The sequence below is a fragment of the Acromyrmex echinatior genome, chromosome 7 (assembly GCF_024713525.1).
Source record: "Acromyrmex echinatior isolate Ae372 chromosome 7, ASM2471352v2, whole genome shotgun sequence".
NCBI classification, from domain to species: Eukaryota; Metazoa; Arthropoda; class Insecta; order Hymenoptera; family Formicidae; genus Acromyrmex; species Acromyrmex echinatior.
In genome coordinates, this window is record NC_141858.1 from 4769802 (window position 1) to 4792465 (window position 22664).

General features: G+C 38.7%; 1 protein-coding gene across 4 annotated transcripts in view; it reads right to left on the reverse strand.

The window, feature by feature from the left end:
- The window catches only part of LOC105144355 (Nutrient Amino Acid Transporter 1), a 203813-nt gene extending 181222 nt beyond the window's left edge, over nt 1-22591 (reverse strand). For 3 of the 4 annotated variants that reach the window (XM_087407523.1, XM_011053215.2, XM_087407524.1), the window contains exons 1-2: nt 22504-22591; nt 20242-20343 (exon numbers count right to left, since the gene is read on the reverse strand). In XM_087407523.1, the coding sequence (XP_087263649.1) occupies nt 20242-20343; nt 22504-22515 (114 nt within the window). In that variant the 5' untranslated portion in view covers nt 22516-22591. Of the gene's footprint in view, nt 1-20241; nt 20344-22503 lie in introns of those variants that run through there. The other variant, XM_087407525.1, reaches the window with a different exon arrangement.
- Nucleotides 22592-22664: the final 73 nt, after the last annotated feature.

Genomic DNA, 22664 nt, shown 5'->3' on the forward strand with positions numbered 1-22664 from the left:
ATTAATGAGAGCGTGCCAATAGAAACATTCCGATTGCTAGAAGTATAGCCTGGCCCATTTTTTCAAACATAGGCTGCGCCGGAAATGCGTTGAAGAGGTAAGAGAAGCGCATCGTTGCTTAGCGCCCGGCATCGCCGTTCATACGTCTCATCGCACTGTAGGATTAGCATCTATGGCCGCTGCGTACATTCGCGATTACATTACATGTGTAATACTACACTGTAAAAATAAGACAAACACAAACCACAATAAATTTCGATGAATAAAAATGTCGAAAGAGAGAAAGCGATGAAACGTATGGAAATCTACGGAAAATCTAATTAATTTCTATCGTAATCTGTCACTTCTCTAAATCTCGGAAGGAAAAAATTTTAAGAAAAAGATATCCGAAAGAAATAATATAATATCATTCTCCACCATTCCCTACCGTTTCCTGTAAGGACAGCATGATTTCATCGGAATATGATAAAATATCAATAAAGACGTAATGTTTCATTGCAAATTTTGTTGGAATCTCTCTTTCTATGTATACTTCAAAAATCACTGAAAATCTACCGCATCTAATAGTGTATTTATGGTAGTAGAAATTCTAAGCTCACTATCGCATAATTACCAAAAAAGCTCTTTGTTGTTAACCACATTAACAATATATTTGACATAGCATTGTGCTCTCGAAATATAGTTAATTATCGTAGGCAATTCATCCTAATCTATTACAAAATCGGAGAAGAGTATATGTTTTTCTATCGTATTATTATAAAAAGCGTAGCAAATTGTGCATAATAAGTATTTCATACATCGTAATTCTTTATTATAAAAGGAAAACGTATAAAGAATTAATCGTGAATATTAATTATAACTTTATAGACTTTCACGTTTCGCGGAAAAAGAAACAATAAGGAACAATAAAAGAATTTGATGTTACAAATACAATACATAAAAAAATTGAAGGATCGCTTATATATCCTTAGCATGTCTTCCAAAAATAGGTAATGTTCAAGAGAGTGTAACTTCGTCAAAAATAATCATAACGAGATTTTTAAAAAAGTATTTTAAAGCTTGAAGTCTCTATTTTCGAAGCCGATTAATTGATATTTCAATCTAATTAATTTTTTACAAAGTTATAGAGAATTATAAATGGATAGCTTTCAAATTTTTTAAAATTTTGTATTTTACAAAGTTTCATGACCTGAATTAAAAATCGTAAACAAATTCTGTTTACAGCGTTTGAAAGAGTGAATCTTTACTTTTAATTTGCCTTTTCGTTAAGTATTGTTTAATAATATTTTTTCATCAAGTTATTCAACATTGATGCGAAAACGAATTCTTTTACTTCAATGTTGAATAACTCGAGAAAGAAGTCTATGTTCTTTCTCGGTTTTCAAATGTTTTTTCTCGTGCTTTCCTCCGTTGCACGATCTCTCGAGTTAGTTGTGTGTTATTTGCGTGCTGCACTTAAAATGAATTATACAACGGAAGAGTATATGATACGTATATGATTTATTTTTACAGAATGGCCAGAATAAATGCTCTCGTTGCGGAGCGTCTATGAGGAACAATTTCCGAATCGTCGTCACCCATCAAGACGTATAATATCGGATTTCTTCTAACGCGCGATGCAAACAGGAAATCTCACAGTGCATCAAAATCAACAGGACATTGCGTCGTTGTATTAATGACGACGAGTGAATTATGCACATGATTAAAGAAAATTCTCAAAACAGTGTATATATATATATACATACACTCGGTATACCACGGTGCATCGTTTTAAAGAAAAATGGATTGCATCCGTTTCATTTTCAACGTGTGCAACAACTTTTAGCACGGGATAAGATACAGCGTATCAACTTTTGTGCAGGTATTTTTATTTTTTATTCCAGTTTTTCGTTCATATTTATAGTATTTTTAACATATAGTAATCATTAATAAAACTTGCGCAGGATTTATCACGCATGTTGGCGAAATGCTTCATTTCCCGATCCAATTTTATGGACGGACAAGGCCACATCCATTCTGAATGGCGTGTTCAATTCTCGTAATTTCTTACTCTGGCAAGAAGAGAATCCGCATGCTATTCGACAGTGCGCCTTCCAGTATCGGTGATCGACCAATGCGTGGGCAGGAGTAACAGAGTGGTAAATATTCTTGCAAATTAAGAAATTTTTTCTGCTGTTTTGTTTCCGTAACGTTTCGATGGGCGATTTTCAGATCGGATTCTTTCCGGCATACCTCAATGAAAGAACACATGCTGATTTCACTGAAAATCAATTATTTTTCTCTTGGGTAACGTTCCTCTTCGAGAGCGAGACGATGATTTTTCAGTACGATGGAGCTCCCGCACATTAATCTCGCAGAGTACGGGAAATTCTGAATGAACGTTCTGGACGAATTTTCCAGACAGATGGATTAGTCGGAGTGGTACGATCGTTTGGCCTGTACACTCACCAGATTTGAATGTGCTCGATTACTTCGTCTGGGACTATATCAAAGCTACAGTCGAGCACAAACGTGATGGTACAAGAATAAAGTGATAAAATCATAGCGGCCTTTCAAACCATCACTCCGGATATGGCGCACTGTGCAACGCGGCAAATTTCTAGGAGAGTCGAACCTTGCCTGCAAGTGCAAGGAAGGCACTCCGAGCAGTTGTTATATTAGAAGTGTAAGGACAGAGTAGATTAGGCCTACTGGGGAAAACCATTTAAAAAAAAATCGCGCCAAGCTATCTACCTCAAGATGGTGTGGAAACGATAGCGTTTCCTATCTGCGTAACAAAATTCGGTAAATGTACATCAAAAGTAAATGTAAAAATAACATTATCCTGTAAATTTACAAAATCAATGCATAAAACAAAATGAATTACAAGGGCAAGTCAATAAGTTCTTAGAAAATCTGTTAGAGGGCACTCGCAGTGTTATGTCACATTACTTTTTGACAAGTAGCATCTTTCAGCTGATTACTGTCAAATTTTGAGTGGAATTCATCGCGTGGTTCCATTTCTGTAGACGATTAAAGCGAAAAACCTTTGTATTTTTTACAAAATGGAAAAAAACGAGTTTCGATCAAACATCTACATATGAAAGGTTTAACGCTGAAAGAAATCAAAGTCGAGTTGGATAATGTTCATAGCACATCTGCAACAGCGTTTGCGACGAATGAAAGTGCGCGAGCTTGTTGAGGCCACAGGCATATCACACAGTGATTTCAATTTTGCATGAACAATTGGATATGAAAAAGCTAGGCAAGATGGATGCCGCGTTTACTCACTGTGGACCATAAGCGCAACCGTGTAACGATTTCAAAACAATGTTTGGAGATGTTCAACGTAATCCAGATGAATTTCTGCGTCGATTCATTACTATGGACGAAACCATGGATCCATTACTTCACACCCGAGACGAAGGAACAGTCAAAATAATGGACTTCACCGAGTGAACCAGCTCCGAAGAAGGCGAAGACCGTGAGGCCGGAAAGGTGATGGCCACAGTTTTTTGGAATGCACGCGGTATAATTCATATCGATTACCTTCGAAACAAACGATCAATGGCGATTACTACGCAGCCTTATTGGACCATTTCAACAACATTTTAAAGAAAAAACGTCTCCATTTGGCGAAGAAAAAAGTGCTCTTCCATCAAGGCAATGCACGGGTTCACACGTGCCCGGTACGAATTCAACGAATTCCGCTACGAATTGCTTCCCCATCCAGCATATTCGCCAGAGTTAGCCCCCTGACTATTTCCTGTTTCCAAACCTGAAGAAATGGTTCGAAGGAAAGAGAGCAGAGAGCTCATCGCCGAAACAGAGGCTTATTTTGAAGGATTGGACAAATTATATTATTTCGATAGTTTGAAAAAGTTGGAGAATTGTTGGATCAATCGAGCTGAAAGGAGATTATGTTGAGAAATAAAAATGAATCGATTAAAAAAAATGTGTGTTTTACTATGTTTTTCTAAAAATTTATTGACTTGCCCTCGTACTAATAATATCCACAATTCTAATTTTTTTTTCTTATCTTATCATACTTTACTGTACTACAAATTCGCGATTGATCCTCCATTGTTTGCCTCTGAAAGTATATTATAATACGCTACGCAAAAAAAATTAAGGGCTCACTCAGTCCGTTCTCCAAAATTAAATAATATTCAAGAGAATATAAAATTATCGTAACGAAATTTTTAGAAAAGCATTTTAGAGCTTGAAGTCTCTACTTTCGAAATAGGTTAGAAATAATATTTCGATCTTTCTGATCGACTTTTTACAAAATTATAGGAATATACATGGAAAGTCAAATCTAAAAATTTTGTACAGATCACTTTATTAAGTTCCATGACCTAAATTAAATTTGCTTCTCTGTAGATAATCTTACGATTTTTTTTTTTTTTTTTTTACCGAGTTATTCAACATTGAAGTGAAAGGATTCGTTTTCACATCAATGTTGAATAACTCGATGAAAAAATATTATACAATGCTTAATGAAAAAGCAAATTAAAAATAAAGATTCACTCTTTCAAACACTGTAAACAGAATTTGTTTGCGATTTTTAATTCAGGTCGTGAAAAATATATAAAATACAAAATTTTTAGAAATTTAAAAGCTATTTACAATTCCCTATAACTTTGTGAAAAATTAATTAGATCGAAATATCGACCTCAAAAGTAGAGACTTCAAGCTTTAAAATATTTTTTCAAAAATCTCGTTATAATTATTTTTGACGAAGTTATACTCTCTTGAACATTAGATATTGTTGGAGGATATATTAAATGATACTTCAATTTTTTTGTGTATTATATTTGTAACATAAAATTCTTTTATCGTTCCTTATCATTTCTTTTTCCACAAAAAAAAGTGAAAGTCTATAAAGTCTAAAAAAAAATATAAAAAAGTTATATTTAATATTTACGATTAATTCTTTATACGTTCACCTTTCATAAAAAGAATTATGATGATGTTCATAATAAAAAATTATGTTGATATATATGAAATACTTATTAGGCACAATTTGCTACGCTTTTTATAATAATACGATAGAAAAACATATACTCTTCTCCGATTTTATAATAGATTACGATGAATTGCCTACGATAATTAATTATATCTCGAGAGCGCAATGCTATATCAAATATATTGTTAATGTGGTTAACAACAAAGAGCTTTTTTGGTAATTATGCGATAGTGAGCTTAGAATTTCTACTATCGTAAATATACTATTAGATGCGGCAGATTTTCAGTGATTTTTGAGGTATACATAGAAAGAGAGATTCCAACAAAATTTGCAATGAAACATTATCTTAATGAAACATTACATCTTTATTGATATTTTATCGTATTCCGATGAAATCATACTGTCCTTACAGGAAACGGTAGGGAATGGTGGAGAATGATATTATTTCCTTCGGATACCTTTTTTTTAAAATTTTTTCCTTCCGAGATTTAGAGAAGCGACAGATTACGATAGAAATTAATTAGATTTTCCGTAGATTTCCATACGTTTCATCGCTTTCTCTCTTTCGACATTTTTATTCATCGAAATTTATTGTGGTTTGTATTTGTCCTATTTTTACAGTGTAGTATTACACATGTAATGTAATCGCGAATATGCGCAGCGGCCATAGACGCGAATCCTTTGGTGCGATGAGATGTGTGAGCGGCGATGCCGGGCGCTAAGCAACGGCGCGCTTCCTCTCTTACCTCTCCAACACGTTGCCGGCGCAGCCTATGTTTGAAAAAATGGGCTATACTTCTAGCGGTCGGAATGTTTCTATCGGCGTGCTCTCATTAGTACAATTGCAAACATTAATATGTCGATTATTATTACAAATATCGCTATACGATAAAGGACTTTTTTGTTTTTTTCGATCCCATCTACCTTCCTGTGGGCAATTGGAGAAGTCTCGTGGGACACCCTGTATAAGTTAAACAAAAGCACAAACAAAATATAAATAAAATCGTTTTCAGTTTTATATAATCAAATTAACAAAATTAAATTAGAGTTATACATAATTATAAAGGAATAGAGAATAAAGATTATGCAACACTTACATTAATCATTAAAACAAATATAAATTATATATATATATTAGGTGTACAAAAAAGTTCTGAGCTTTTTTTGTAAAATTCAATCTTTATTCAAAAACAAACGAAAAAATATTAATCAGCGAAATATTCTCCGTTTGCATCAACGACCTTTTGCCATATTTCGGAGCTTGCGAATTCCTTGACGATAGAAACTCACCGGCTTCGAAGCGATAAAGTCATCAATGCATTTTCGTATCTCTTCTAATCTCACGAAATGTGTATCAGCCAAATGATGCTGCAGCGACCGGAATAGGTAGTAATCGGAAGACGCCATGTCTGGGCTATACGCCGCGTGCGGAAGAAGTTCCCAGCCTAACGCAAAGATATGGTCCTGAGTCGCTTTCGCAACATGAGGTCGAGCATTGTCATGAAGCAAGATCACTTTACGACGTCCTTGGCCAGTAAATGACCTCTTTTCTTCTAATGCATCGCTCAAATTGGTCAATTGTTGTTGGTAGCGATCTGCCGTGACTGTTTCACCCGGTTGTAACAACTCGTAGTACAACACACCCTTCCAATCCCACCAGATACAAGCAATAATAAAATACAGAGCAAAACCTTCTTGGCGTGGATATTGGGCTTTGGCGTCGATGTCGAAGGTTGACCAGGATCAACCCATGATTTTCTACGTTTAGAGTTATCATAAAGAATCCACTTTTCATCGCCTGTAATGATTTTGTGCAAAAAATCTTTTTTCCGGAACTTTGAAAGTAAAGTGAGTGCAGTATCACGCCGTCGATTTTTGTTGTCTTCGGACAATTCATGCTGAACCCATCTGCCTTCCTTCTGAACCTTTCCCATCGTATGTAATCGTACAGAAATGGCTTGCTGCGTAACGCCAAGCTGTTCTGCAAGCTCCTTTTCAGTTTGCCCAGAGTTTATATCCAGCAGTGCTTGCAATTCGTCCGTTTCAATCTTTTCAGGACGTCCAGCACGCGATTCATCTTTAAGACTGAAATCTCCTTGGCGGAACTTTTGATACCGTCTTTTACATGTAGCATGACTTACAGCGTTCTCTCCATATGCAGCACAAATCATTGCAGTGGCTTCAGCAGCATTTTTCTTCAGATGAAACGCGAAGTGGATGGAAAATCGAATATGCTCTTTTGTTATTGCCATCGTGAACACTACTGATTTTTGAGGTTATGTGCATCAAACGCCAAACCGTATGGCATTTTAGAAGGCCAAATGTTAACGCTTTAAAACCGCAAAAGGGCGGGAAGATATATAAAATTTAAATTGTTATTTCGGTTGTATCAAATCTAAAGCTCAGAACTTTTTTGTACACCTAATATATATATATATACTGGGTGTCTCAGAGCACCCGTACCACCCTTTTAAAAGGTAGGGATGTGTTTGTACAAAAAAATGGTTCAGACAAAATTTGCAGGATTTCGGGAGATCTATCTGATGGTGACCTTGAATTTGACCTTGAGGTCGACCTTGGGCATAACTCAAGGTCAAAGTACCGTTTTACAAATGTAAACCCTTATTCATGACATCACAAATGAAAATAGCGGAAAATTTTACGTCCGAATACGTTATCAAGCCTAGGTCAAAATTACTCTTAGAGGTCATGTGGAGGTCAAGTTACTTTTAGAGCACCCGTACCAACCTTCTAAAAGATATGGATGTGTTTGTACAAAAAATAGTTCAAACAATACTAGGTATTTATTATAGCTATGATGCATCCATCTGCTGGTGAATTTGAATTCTACCTTTAGATTCATTTGTAGTCGTGTACATCGATTTTTAAAGATTCCTAATTATCAAGATCTTGAACAGTCGATGCCGCCTGTGTCAGCGTTACCCAAGATGTACCACGTGGAGGTCACAAGGTCGGACTTACACCTCGTCGGGGTGCTTTTTTAAGGTGGTTCCCCTTGCCGTCACCTTTGTTCGTACGCATGTGTTCAGTCTAGATTTTCGAAGTGTCCTCCACGTGCATGTATGCAGGCTGTTATTCTTCGTTGAAAATCATCCGTCACCCGACGAATTTCGACAGGATCTAGAGACTGAATGGCTTCTCGAATTCTGTTCTTCATGTCTTTTGAAGTTGTAGGTCGTTTGCGGTATACGAGGTCTTTTATTCTTCCCCACAAATAAAAATCCAAAATTGTAAGATCCGATGATCGTGGTGGCCAGTTATGTGGACCATATTTACCTATCCATTGGCCGCGAAATATACGGTTCAGTTGTTGACGAGCAATGACAGACGTGTGGGCTGGACATTCATCCTGTTGAAATCACATATTTAGACGTAGTTGAAGTGGAATATCTTCAAGTAAACGTGGGAGTTCGTTTTCGAGTAAATCGACATACAGAAAACGGTTTAGATGTTCTTCAAAGAAAAATGGTTCGACGATATGCGTATCAACAATTCCGCACCAAACATTGACTTTCCAGATACGTTGATGATCGATTTCTCGATACCAATGTGGATTCTCTTGCGCCCAATAACGGAGATTATGTGTGTTCACTTCGCCGTCACTTTTGAAGGTGCACTCATCAGAAAACAAGATACTTCTATGGAAAGTAGGTAATTGTTGAGTAATCCAATTACAGAATATCAGTCTTTGTCTATGATCGTCCAATGTCATGGCCTGGTGAAGTGACATTCGATATGGATGAAATGAATTTTCTCGCAAAATTCTACTGATAGTGCTTCTACTTATTCCACTATCTCTTTCTCGTCTTCTTAAAGAATCGGTAGGATTTACAAGAGCAGAAGCAATTATATCAGGTGCCCGTACTGCACGAAGCGGACGATGAATTTGCATTTTTTTCCTTTATTATAATCCGATTGGATGATATCTTTTTGAATTATCCGCCATTGCAAACGACTGAAAACATTGCGCGAATGCGGTGTACGATCGGGATATTCATTTCGCCACATTCTTTCAGCTTCGCGAAAACTTCCAGCCCTACTCAAAACCGACAACATTAACGCAGCTTCTTCGCTTGAGTAAGACATATCTACCTATAAATGAATAATAATCCCCGAATATTGAAGTACCTAAGTACCTACCTACCTAGGTATAAAACGCACCTCAAAAAAAAACCGACAGTTTATAAAACTCTTAAGCGAGCAAAGGGAGAAAAGCAAAACAAACAAGTAAGTTTAGTTCAGTTCAGTTTAGTTGAGTTCAGTTCAGTTCAGTTTAATTTAGTTTAGTGTAGATGTTTAATTCAGTTTAGTCGATTTACTCGAAAACGAACTCCCACGTTTACTTGAAGATATTCCACTTCAACTACGTCTAAATATGTGGTTTCAATAGGATGGATGTCCAGCCCACACGTCTGTCATTGCTCGTCAACAACTGAACCGTATATTTCGCGGCCAATGGATAGGTAAATATGGTCCACATAACTGGCCACCACGATCACCGGATCTTACAATTTTGGATTTTTATTTGTGGGGAAGAATAAAAGACCTCGTATACCGCGAACGACCTACGACTTCAGAAGACATGAAGAACAGAATTCGAGAAGCCATTCAGTCTCTAGATCTTGTCGAAATTCGTCGGGTGACGGATGATTTTCAACGAAGAATAACAGCCTGCATACATGCACGTGGAGGACACTTCGAAAATCTAGATTGAACACATGCGTACGAACAAAGGTGACGGCAAGGGGAACCACCTTAAAAAAGCACCCCGACGAGGTGTAAGTCCGACCTTGTGACCTCCACGTGGTACATCTTGGGTAACGCTGACACAGGCGGCATCGACTGTTCAAGATCTTGATAATTAGGAATCTTTAAAAATCGATGTACACGACTACAAATGAATCTAAAGGTAGAATTCAAATTCACCAGCAGATGGATGCATCATAGCTATAATAAATACCTAGTATTGTTTGAACTATTTTTTGTACAAACACATCCATATCTTTTAGAAGGTTGGTACGGGTGCTCTAAAAGTAACTTGACCTCCACATGACCTCTAAGAGTAATTTTGACCTAGGCTTGATAACGTATTCGGACGTAAAATTTTCCGCTATTTTCATTTGTGATGTCATGAATAAGGGTTTACATTTGTAAAACGGTACTTTGACCTTGAGTTATGCCCAAGGTCGACCTCAAGGTCAAATTCAAGGTCACCATCAGATAGATCTCCCGAAATCCTGCAAATTTTGTCTGAACCATTTTTTTGTACAAACACATCCCTACCTTTTAAAAGGGTGGTACGGGTGCTCTGAGACACCCGATATATATATATATATATATATATATATATATATATATTGTTCGAGATCGGTAATTCGAAAGAAAAGCAAGAATTCTTTCAGTCGATCGACATTAATTGTCATTGAACGCATGCACAAATTGAGCTCGTGATTTCATCTCAAACATGATTTTAATCCTCGTTGAAATCATCAAATTCGTCGTTCTTTGTTCTTTTTAAAAACAATTCGTTACACGCAAACAAGTTGTCGTTACCGGCAACGGACAATCGAAAGTTCTAGAACGATTCAATTCGCGCACGCGAGCGCCGCGCTCCGACGAATACGTCACGCGCTGTCACCAATCCCACGCACGGATTTTCTGTCGCGCATGACTGTTACGTTGAACGTCGCTAGAAAAGAATCCAAAGCGCCAATCAATTTTGTACACCTAATGCCACGTAATAATTACGATTGTGGCAAATTTTTATTGGATTTTTCCCAAAAGGGAAAGCTCAGATCGAAAGCAATAAATGCCTCGATCTCGCCGTCCTCCTTCTTACTTCCAAAAAGTTCTTAGAGTTCTTAGAGTCATAGTCGCGCTTCGTAAAATCGCCGTGCTAACCGTTTAGTGAAATCGCTATAACCGAATCTTTCGAGAAGCTTCGAGGAAAATCGCCGAGATTTTCCATCACCGCGATTCCAAGCTCAATTTGGAAAAGGTGACCGCATTTAATATTCTGTTAATCTGATCTTTAATTAATTATATCTTTTGACTTTGTAACTGAATACATTAAAGAAATTCTTTTGTTAAATTAAATGAAACGGAGTTCTCTTCACTGTCGTGCATCATATCAACCTTGTGCCGTTTTCTCACTCGAATCTGTCCGCGCGGTGCGCTCTCGCACATTTTCTGGTCCTTCGAGCCGGATTTTCGCCGGCATCCGCAGTGTCGAGTGCATCGCGTCCAATGCGCGCATCATCAAGAAAATCAGAGAGAGAAAAATTCGCAAGTGAAAGCATGAGTGACGAAATAGCCGCCTTGCTGAGCGCCCAGAGTGACATCCATGGTCGTATGGCCAGGTCAATAACCAATTTGAAGAAATTGGGGACGGCCAACATCACCCTCCACAATGTCGAAACCCGCTTGGCGCTTCTCGACCAGATGTGGACGGAATTCGAACAGCAACACAAGCTTATTCGAGCACATTACAAGGAAGCCTTCGATCAAAGTGAGTACAACACGTCTCAATTTGCCGATTCCGCCGAAAACACGTACGTGCAGCAGCGCGGCCTGCTGAACGAGTATCGGACGAAACTCATTGCGAAAGAACCGAGCTCAGCTTCCAAAACAGAAGGTAATGTGTCTTCCGGAAAACCGTCGCTGCCTCGCCTCAAGATTAGTTCGTTCTCTGGCGCATTCGAAGACTGGCCTACATTCCGAGATCTCTTCCAATCCATTGTCGGAAACAATTCATCAATCTCAGCAATCGAGAAATTTCATTACCTGAAAACTTGTCTGGAGGGTCCTGCCAAGGAACTGATTCAACCATTAGCGATGACCGAAGACAACTATCCACGCGCATGGGAGCTGCTAAGCGAGCGGTACGAAAATAAGAGAGAGTTATCTCGCTCCAATTTCTCCAAGTTTACCGCCGTGGCTAAGATGAAAAGCGAAAGTGCGGAGGAGCTCAACCGCGTCTTCAACGCCTTGACCAGGGTAGTCAACGGCCAGGAGAACATTGATAGGCCTATCAACTCTCATGGCTTCGATCTACTAACTCATCTTGCCGTCGAGCTCTTCGATCCAAGAACTCGCCTGGAGTGGGAGTCACTCTCACGCGCCTCGAGCGACATGCCCACTCTTAAAGAGCTAATGAACTTCATAAACCAAAGAGCACTTACTCTTACAGCCGCCAAACCACAATCGCTCAAGGTCTCCGACAACCCGTCGCGATCTGCCAAATCGCATCACGTCAAAAAATACACCGAATCTTCACAATGCGTCCTATGCAAGGGAAAACACAACGTGATGGTATGTGAAGAATTCAAGAAAAAATCCGCGGTCGACCGCAAGGCCGTCGCCGAAACTCACAAGCTGTGCTTTAACTGTCTCGGCTCTCATGCTTTCGCGAAGTGCCATTCGACGAAGACGTGTGCTACGTGCAAGTCTCGTCACCACTCCATGTTACACGACGCGTACGCTTCACCGAAACCTCAAGAAGTCAGCTCACTGTCGGCGGTGCGACGCGACAACAACCACAAGGCCATTTTGCTCGCAACGGCGCGAGTTTCCATCGCTGATCGTCACGGCAATCAGCACACCACACGCGTGCTCATCGATCAAGGTTCGGAAATTTCTCTAATTTCCGAGGCTCTGGTCCAACGCCTACGCTTGCCACGCTCTCGATCCTCAATCGAGGTCATCGGCATCAGCGGCAAAAGCTCCGGGCCCAGCAGGGGAAAGGTGACACTCAAGGTGACCTCGTTAACAACAGGGACCGACTTCACCGTCGGAGCCTTTGTTCTGCCACGTCTGTCGCTTTATCAAGGCTCTCACGCAAGGATCAGAACGGAGTGGCCACATCTAAAGGGGCTCCAACTGGCTGATCCCGACTACACAGCAAACGACGCTATTGAGTTGCTTTTTGGAGCGGAAGTATGCTCAATCATTCTCCAGGATGGTCTCCGCAAGGGAGGCCCCCAAGCGCCTATCGCTCAAAAGACGCTGCTCGGCTGGATCTTATCGGGAGGTTGCGACCAAGTAACCAACTCAGCACAACGCCACTCGCTTCAGTGCACCGTAGATCACGAGCTTGCCGACCTTGTGCACCGCTTCTGGGAGCAGGAACGAGAAGCGCCCGCTCCGGTCGCACTCACGCCAAGGGAGCAGCAATGCGAAGACATCTTCGCGCTGCAGCATCAACGCACTGCCGAAGGACGATACATCGTGCGACTACCTTTCGCATCTCCGCTGACTACGATGATTGATATGAGAAGATCTGCCGAACGGCTCTTAGACGCCATGGAGCGACGATGTGAGAGAGACGCACGATTCGGCGATCTCTACCGAGCCTTCCTGAAGGACTACGAGGACCAAGGGCACATGGAATTGGCGCCAGAACCTCCGAATTCCAGCGAAGATCGGTGCTACCTTCCGCATCACGGTGTCCTTCGAGAATCCAGCACCACGACCAAGCTCAGAGTCGTCTTCAACGGATCGCAGCGCACAAGATCTGGTGAGTCGCTCAATACGCATCTATTAGTTGGGGCTAACTTGCTGCCACCCCTCGCGAACGTACTTCTGCGGTGGCGGTGGCATCGGTACGCGCTAGTGGCTGACATCGAAAAGATGTATCGGCAGATTCTCGTTCATCCCGAAGATCAAAGGCATCAATGCATACTTTGGCGCCACAGCATCGACGAACCTATACGCGAGTTTACGTTGAAGACCGTTACTTACGGTCTCGCTTGCGCGCCATTTCTCGCCATTCGCACGTTGCGCCAACTCGCCGACGACGACGGACCGCGTTTCCCTCGAGGCGCGAGTGCGTTACGACACGACTGCTACGTTGACGATGTCGTGACCGGAGCGCACGATAAAGACGACGCTATCGCGCTCCAAGTCGAGCTCCGCAACCTCTGCATGGCGGGCGGGTTTTCTCTCCGAAAGTGGGCCGCCAACTGTCAGGAACTTCTTCGCGACATTCCGACTGAGTTCTGCCTCACCAGAGACTCGCGGTCGTGGGAACAAGAGAATCACTCAACGCTGGGATTGCGCTGGTATCCAACTAGAGACGAATTCGCCTTCTCTGTCCCTCCTCGCACCGTCGTCGCGTTCACCAAGAGAGGTCTGCTGTCGGAGACCGCTCGACTCTTCGATCCGCTCGGATGACTGGCTCCAGTAACCATTCGAGCTAAAATGCTGATTCAGTCGGCCTGGCTGCAGCAGCTAGAGTGGGACACACCATTGCCGTCAACCATCTCTGAACAGTGGAAGCGACTCTGGGAAGAACTTCCACTGCTTGAGAAGCTCAGAGTCGGCCGCTGGCTCGGCACCGGCGACACGAGCTCTCAACTCGAATTGCACGGCTTCGCAGACGCGTCCGAAAGAGGTTACGCCGCCGTGGTGTATCTCCGCCTCACAACAAACAAGCAAACAAAGACTCTGTTATTGACAGCAAAAAGCAAGGTCGCGCCTATCAAACTGGTCTCGCTCCCGCGGCTCGAACTCTGCGCCGCCGTCTTGCTTTCAAGTGTACTCGTGCACGCGCGCTCCGTACTAAACCTTGCAACAACACCAGTGATCTTGTGGTCAGACTCCAAGGTCACACTACACTGGATTCGAGGTCACGCCTCCCGCTGGAAAACATACGTGGCTAACCGAGTATCGCAAATCCAGCAGCAACTTCCAGAGGCTCAATGGCGTCACGTCCCGGGCAAGGACAACCCTGCCGACTGCGCCTCCCGGGGTCTGACACCAAGTGAGCTCCTCAGCCATTCCTTATGGTGGACGGGCCCCGCCTGGTTGAGCGGGAATTCGTCGCTATGGCCAAGCGTCAACCTCGAGCCCATCAAGGACGTACCGGAGCGACGGGCCACCACACTCGCGGCGGTCATCAAAAGCAACCAAGAGCCGGAAGAACTCCTCAGGTTCTCGGCACTGCACCAATTACTGAAAGTGACTTCCTGGTGCTTGCGTTGGCGTCGCCGCAGTCTATCAGTCGGATCCGGAGATAATGAGCTCCAAGGGTCAGCGCTTCTCCCAGCCGAACTCGACGCCGCACTCCTACAATGGATTCGCATCGTGCAGTCACGTCACTATCAGGAGGAGATGACTGCGCTCGAAAACAAACGCGATCTTGCAAGATCCAGTCATCTTCAGATCCTCAGCCCGTACATGGACGAACACGGAGTCCTGCGAGTCGGAGGACGCCTCAAGCACGCAGCGCTGTCTTTCGACGAGCGACATCCTGTCATCGTGCCTCCAAGGTCATGGCTCACTCGCCTGCTGGTGGAAGCCTACCATCGCCGTACTCTCCACGGAGGAGTTCAGCTGACCCTGGGGTTGCTTCGCCTCCGGTTCTGGATTCCGCAAGGCCGAGCGGTGGTCAAGCGATGGCTGCATCAGTGCGTGACATGCACACGGTGGAGGGCTGCCACTCCGCAACCAAAGATGGGAAACCTTCCTCCAGGAAGAGTGACGCCAGCGCGACCATTTCTTCACGTGGGCATCGACTACGCTGGGCCTATTTTCATCAGGACGAGCAAAGGGCGTGGGCACGGCGCTCACAAAGCGTTCATCGCCGTATTTATTTGTTTTAGCTCCAAGGCCGTTCATCTCGAGGCTGTTTCAGCGTACACCACCGACGCCTTCCTGGCTGCTCTCCGTCGATTCACATCTCGCCGAGGACTGTGCTCAGACATTTATTCGGATTGCGGCACCAATTTTTTGGGCGCCGATCGGCAACTTCGAGAAATGCTTCGAGCCTCCTCGGCAGAAGGACAAAAGATCGCACACGTAGCTACATCGGAGGGGATCCATTGGCATTTCAATCCTCCTTCGGCACCTCATTTTGGTGGTCTCTGGGAGGCGGCCGTGAAATCGGCTAAGTATCACCTGCGCCGAACCATCGGCGAAACCAGGCCCACCTTCGAGGAAATGAGCACCCTGCTCGCACAAGTGGAAGCATGCCTGAACTCAAGGCCCATGTATGCACTTTCGGACGACTCCGACGACCTCACGGCTCTGACACCGGGTCACCTGCTCATTGGGGCACCACTGCTGGCCATTCCTGAGCCGTCCTTGTCGGACAAGAAGGAAAATTTTCTTTCCAGGTGGCAACTTATTCAGCGAATGCGAGACCACTTCTGGCAGAGATGGTCACGCGAGTACTTACACACTCTGGCTACCAGACCGAAATGGACCAAGGACGCTTTGCCACCACGCCTTGGATCGCTATGCATCATTCGCTCCGAGCTCTCACCACCAAATAAGTGGCCTCTGGCGCGAATCACGCAGCTACATCCTGGAGACGACGGCGTAGTGCGGGTGGTCACAGTCAAAACCGCCTCATCTGAATTAACTCGTCCTTTGATCAAATTAGTTTTATTGCCAGACGAGGCTAACGCGTTTATCTCGCACGCAAATGCATCAAATGTAAAGAAGAGCTTGAATTGATCGCGTGTATTTTCGTGAATCATTTTTTGTCAATGTTATCTGTCATACAACTCTCGTTTACGGTTCAAGTTCTTCCACGAATTCATTGTATTGTATCGCTTGTCTTATTTACAGTTTTTGTAATCTCAACGAGCTCGAGGTAACGTCAATACATACATCGTCACGGAGATGACGAGGCGGGCGGGAATGTTCGAGATCGGTAATTCGAAAGAAAAGCAAGAATTCTTTCAGTCGATCGACATTAATTGTCATTGAACGCATGCACAAATTGAGCTCGTGATTTCATCTCAAACATGATTTTAATCCTCGTTGAAATCATCAAATTCGTCGTTCTTTGTTCTTTTTAAAAACAATTCGTTACACGCAAACAAGTTGTCGTTACCGGCAACGGACAATCGAAAGTTCTAGAACGATTCAATTCGCGCACGCGAGCGCCGCGCTCCGACGAATACGTCACGCGCTGTCACCAATCCCACGCACGGATTTTCTGTCGCGCATGACTGTTACGTTGAACGTCGCTAGAAAAGAATCCAAAGCGCCAATCAATTTTGTACACCTAATGCCACGTAATAATTACGATTGTGGCAAATTTTTATTGGATTTTTCCCAAAAGGGAAAGCTCAGATCGAAAGCAATAAATGCCTCGATCTCGCCGTCCTCCTTCTTACTTCCAAAAAGTTCTTAGAGTTCTTAGAGTCATAGTCGCGCTTCGTAAAATCGCCGTGCTAACCGTTTAGTGAAATCGCTATAACCGAATCTTTCGAGAAGCTTCGAGGAAAATCGCCGAGATTTTCCATCACCGCGATTCCAAGCTCAATTTGGAAAAGGTGACCGCATTTAATATTCTGTTAATCTGATCTTTAATTAATTATATCTTTTGACTTTGTAACTGAATACATTAAAGAAATTCTTTTGTTAAATTAAATGAAACGGAGTTCTCTTCACTGTCGTGCATCATATCAACCTTGTGCCGTTTTCTCACTCGAATCTGTCCGCGCGGTGCGCTCTCGCACATATATATATATATTAGTAAGTTTGCAGCAGTCTTACGAATGCAAAGTATAGAAATTAGAGTCGGTTAACTCCATAATATAAAACAAATCTTAACTGTGAGAGAGTATAAACGCAAATGATACCTCATATATGTTAGAATGTCAAGAGAACAAAAAAATTAAGCGCTGTTTTTGTTGTTATTCGAAATTAAATTTAACAGATAATATATGTCATCTATTGTAGAAATTCGGCGTCTTTTTTCAAATTTATACCATTTGTAATTTTATATACAATACATCAGAAATATGTCTTTTATTATAATTTGATTCAGTATCTATTTTTCTGGCATTCTTCCAATCAAAACTATAATTATATTGCAATACATGTTCCGTTATAATCGTCTGCCCCACATAAGAAACGTCGCAAGTATTACATCGAATCTTATAAATTACATTATTATTGTCAAAATATACTTTTTTGTCTTTTTGCGCTTTTATAAAATTTTTGCGCTTTGTTCAATTTGTTGATGCATCTGTAACCTATACTATAGACTAATTTATTAATCATGCGTGTGACTGACTGTGTGACACTGCGGATAAATGGACATACAACACATTTTTTCTTATTAGAAATTACTTTATCATTAATGGGAATGTTGTCATCATTCTTGTGAATTTATGAGAGCAACTTTTTTATTCTTATATTAAATAATTTAAATATTAAATCTAACGGATATCCGTTGTTTAGAAAAATTTGAATGCACATTTCTAAGTTTTTTTCGTAAAACTTAGGATGTGATAACAAAATTGTTCGATCCACTAGACTATATACGGTACCAATCTTATGACACATAATGAATAATTAAACAAATAAGAAAGGTATCTACCCGAATATGTCTTTTTTTTTTAAACCAGGCCGTCGGTAAAACCAGTTATCGCACTATTCTCCACTTCAAACAACAAGTCCAAAAAACTTATACTATGGTTCTCTTCACATTCAATAAATTGTAACCGATTGTAAATACAATATATGCTATTGATTTAAAAGACTTATGGATAGAAAATCTGATCAGGAGGAGAGGGGGCGGCATAATTTTATCATCCACGTAATACGGATAGTAAAATGGCAAATTAACATTGAGCATATTTAAAGCTTTTTCTTCAAAATCCTGTAGAACAATATATCTACAATGGCAGAGAGAGGAGAACCCATTGGTGTATCAAACGTTTATTTATAATAAACGTCTGTTTATAAATTGAATTTAATATACATTATTGAATTTAATATACATTATACTTGTATTACATATTGAAGATGAAACAAATTCAATTGCATATATAAATTCTGCCTTAGGAATCGAAGTTTTTTGCTCTTTGTATTGCAATCTTCTATTAATATTTTAATTATAAATTATCATTGTTTTACCTATATAGTTTTAATTGTTAAAGATATGTTCAAGTTACAATCTGTAATCTTTTTATAGCTTCAATTTCTGACATAATCTGACGATATTTTTAGTCTATCTATTAATATTATTAAGAATGTATACAACCACCTTATAATTTGATATCAATTGATATCAATAATACGACCGGAATTTTCTTCTTTTGCTCATACTGACTGCCCTTTCTCACTATTAATCGATGAAGTGGTTTGGATTCATAACTTATCATTACATCGTCTATTATTTAACAAATTTGACTAAATATAATATGCTTATGTTATACGTCTATTATTAACTCGAAAGTGAAATGATTTTCATCATAATATGATTAAAATAATATAATATAATTAATATAATTTTGATATATGGGATAATTATATATTTCTGTGGCCGATGAGAACTAAGTATAATCGAAACGTATCAGTGAAACTTATCGTCAAAAATTATAATTTGTGAATAAAAAATGTTACTTTGTAACACCTAACTATAGCTCGTTGAATTTGTTAACCTGGGCTTACTATTTATTAATTTTTTTTATATAAGTTTATATATAATTTTATATAAAACATTTTTCCCCGGATGTGCGGAGCGCCATATTGAATTAAGAAATAGTAAAAAAAAATGTCAATTTCGAAATTTTTTATTTCGATTTCAACATAAACTCTATCTCACAGATACGCATTAATGAGTACTTTAATCCTGGAGATAAAAAAGATTTTCGAATCTGTGAAAGAGAAAAAAAGTAATTGTTATATAAAAATGATATGTGTTTAGTCGACAACTTTATAGACAACTTTAGAATTCTCTTAATTATTAATTGAATAAAACGTAATTACTGTATACTTGAACATCGTATATTTATTCTTAGATTTCATTGATTTATTTATATTAAAGGCCGATTTTCATTATTTCTTTAATTTTGAAATTAACTAATTAATGTAAAAAAATACACAGTTGCTTTAAAAAAATATGTATATTGCAAATTGCTTTTTTTAAAAAAACAATTACATGTTTTCTGTACATTAATTGATTCATTTCATTATTTCGTGCATAAAAGTATTAAATAGTTTCCAAAAAAATGAATTAGTTATTTAGTATATAATAATGCTTTTCAATCCAATTATATCCGGGCTAAAATAGCAATTTTCAAATGACGCTAAAGCAAATTCTGTCCATTTTGGTATTGCCTAAGAAAAATTTTGATCGCACACACACACACACACATACACACACACACACACACACACACACACACACACACACACATACTTACCTCTCACAATTTACAAAATATCACAGTTTTAGCCAATTCGACTGAAACCACTTTTTTCCTATAATTATTTCAGAATTTTTTATTGCTTTCATAAAGGATAATTACCGTATTAATTTCATAGGTAGATCCATTAATTTCATTCTGATTTATTGAATGGTCTACGATAAAGGCATGATTCGTTATGCCACTCGAGATCGTGTACGATACCTGAAACATCATTATAGCAATAACCGATTCGATATAATCTTTTATAGTCTCTATTTTCTTTTTCAGAGAAGAGTATAAAGTTGGTAAAAGCTTTTATTTATCCACAAATGATTCATGAATATCATTTGTTTAAAACGTTATAAATATTATAAACAAAACAAACGATTTTATTGAAATATTTGAAAATTTAGCTAAATATAGATTAAAAATAATTATGTTGGACTATCAAAATAATTACGTAGCTACAATAATGTAACAAATAAGACCAAAAATTTAAAATAAGCAAAATTATATAATTAGTTATGTTAAAAATATACAATTTCTTAACATGAACGGATCTGACAAAACTGAATGTAATTTTTTAAGTAATCCAACACCTTTCAGCGGTATAAAAAATATTTTAAATATAAAGAATGATATTATAATTCAATATTATTAACTATAATACATCTACTACGTATTTTTTATATTGTCCTCACAATTAGTCATACTTGCGGGTAAGTTGATTTATTTTTTTTTTGCTCAGTAATCAATTTAATTTGTATTAATATGTTATTACACTCGTTCATCTATTTAACTGAAGAATCAATGAACGTTTTCACTCCTTAAGATAGTAATGAAACAAGCTCTACATATGTGAAATGAATTTCATTTACAGATACATTGATTATTGTAATTAAATTTTTATAAGTTATAGACATCATTGAAAATGACTCAAAGGAAGTAAAAACATCTAATTTTGTAAAATTAAAATATGTAAGCTTAAAAATATAAACTGTTGAATAGCACACGAATTATCGCGCAAATTTTACTTTTATTTTCTTGTTTTGAGATTTATATTATTTAATTCTCGAGAATTCAAATATAATATTTGTTGTTCGTCGACAATATTATTAATAAGAAATTGAACATAAGTAAAATATCAATAATATTATGCCAATATAACTCCCATCCCTCCTTATTATTCCATAATATAAGTTAAGAGGCTTTAATTATAAAAATGTTCAAATATCATAGTAATAAGTTTTGCAAAAAATTTTGATATCCCATCAGCTTGAGCATCCAATATAATTAATTATTTTGATGATCTAACTTTATTATTTTTATCTGTATCTGGCTAAATTTTCAAATAGATATTTCAACCGTATGAAATTATATCTATAAAAGTCAGTTAAGAATTGATCGACTAAGACGCAGTATGCTACATTATACAAGCAGAATAAATCATTATAATATCAAATGACTTCAAAATGATCATTAAGAGTAGTTACTTTTCGGTCAGTCTCGATTCATTTTAACATTATTTTAACATTATATGACCTTTATATATATATATAGGGTGTTCGATAAATAATGACAAAACTCTCGCATAAGGGTAGAGCAGACTAAACTGAGTCTAAAAGTCCTCTATCATTTTACAATTTTTGCAACAATTAACAAGATATCAATTACTGAAAATTATCGAATATTGATTTTCAATAATTTTTTACTCAAGTACTATCAACTTTATAAAAAACCAACAAGAGACAAAAATTATTTATTTTCTTTTCATAAAGCTCTAAGAATTTTTTCAGAAGTTTTTGTCAATTTTTAGTATTGAATTTTCTTATATATACCTGTATATATGTATATTGGCAACTATTTTTATCAATATATAAGAAAATCCGGTACTAAAACAAATTCTCAGAACTTTATAAAAAAATTAAATAATTTTTTGTCTTTCACTATTTTTCTGCAAAGTTGATAGTATTTGAGTAAAAAATTATTGAAAACCAATATTCAGGGATTTTTAATAATTAATATCTTGTTAACTATCGCAAAAGTTGCAAAATAGTAGATAATTTTTCAACTCAGTTTAGTCTGCATTATCTACAAAAAGTGTTTGGCAGAAGTCTCATCAAACACCCTGTATACTCGAACATTATTCACCACTCATTCCAAGAATTGTCGCAATCTATAATCGCTATTAGGAAAAGAATATTAATAAATTAACTCTAATTTAACTTTCAATATATTAATATAACTTTCAATATACTATAGATATTGTAAATTAACAAGAAAACTTTATGAAAAATGAAATTCGTGCCATTTAAACGTCACTTTTATTGTTATATTCTCTTATATTCATTTTCCTCTATTCTTTAATCTTCTCTCGAATACCTTTCGTCCCATTTATATTGCCAATCTCAGGATCTGTCTTCAGTCGCTCAAAACTCGCATTGGCTTGTTTTCATACGTACGATCTGCATGCGGCTTTTACCTCCTCGTCAATTTCGTGTAATAAGACAAGTTCATCAAACAGCGACGAAATGTTGGTCCGT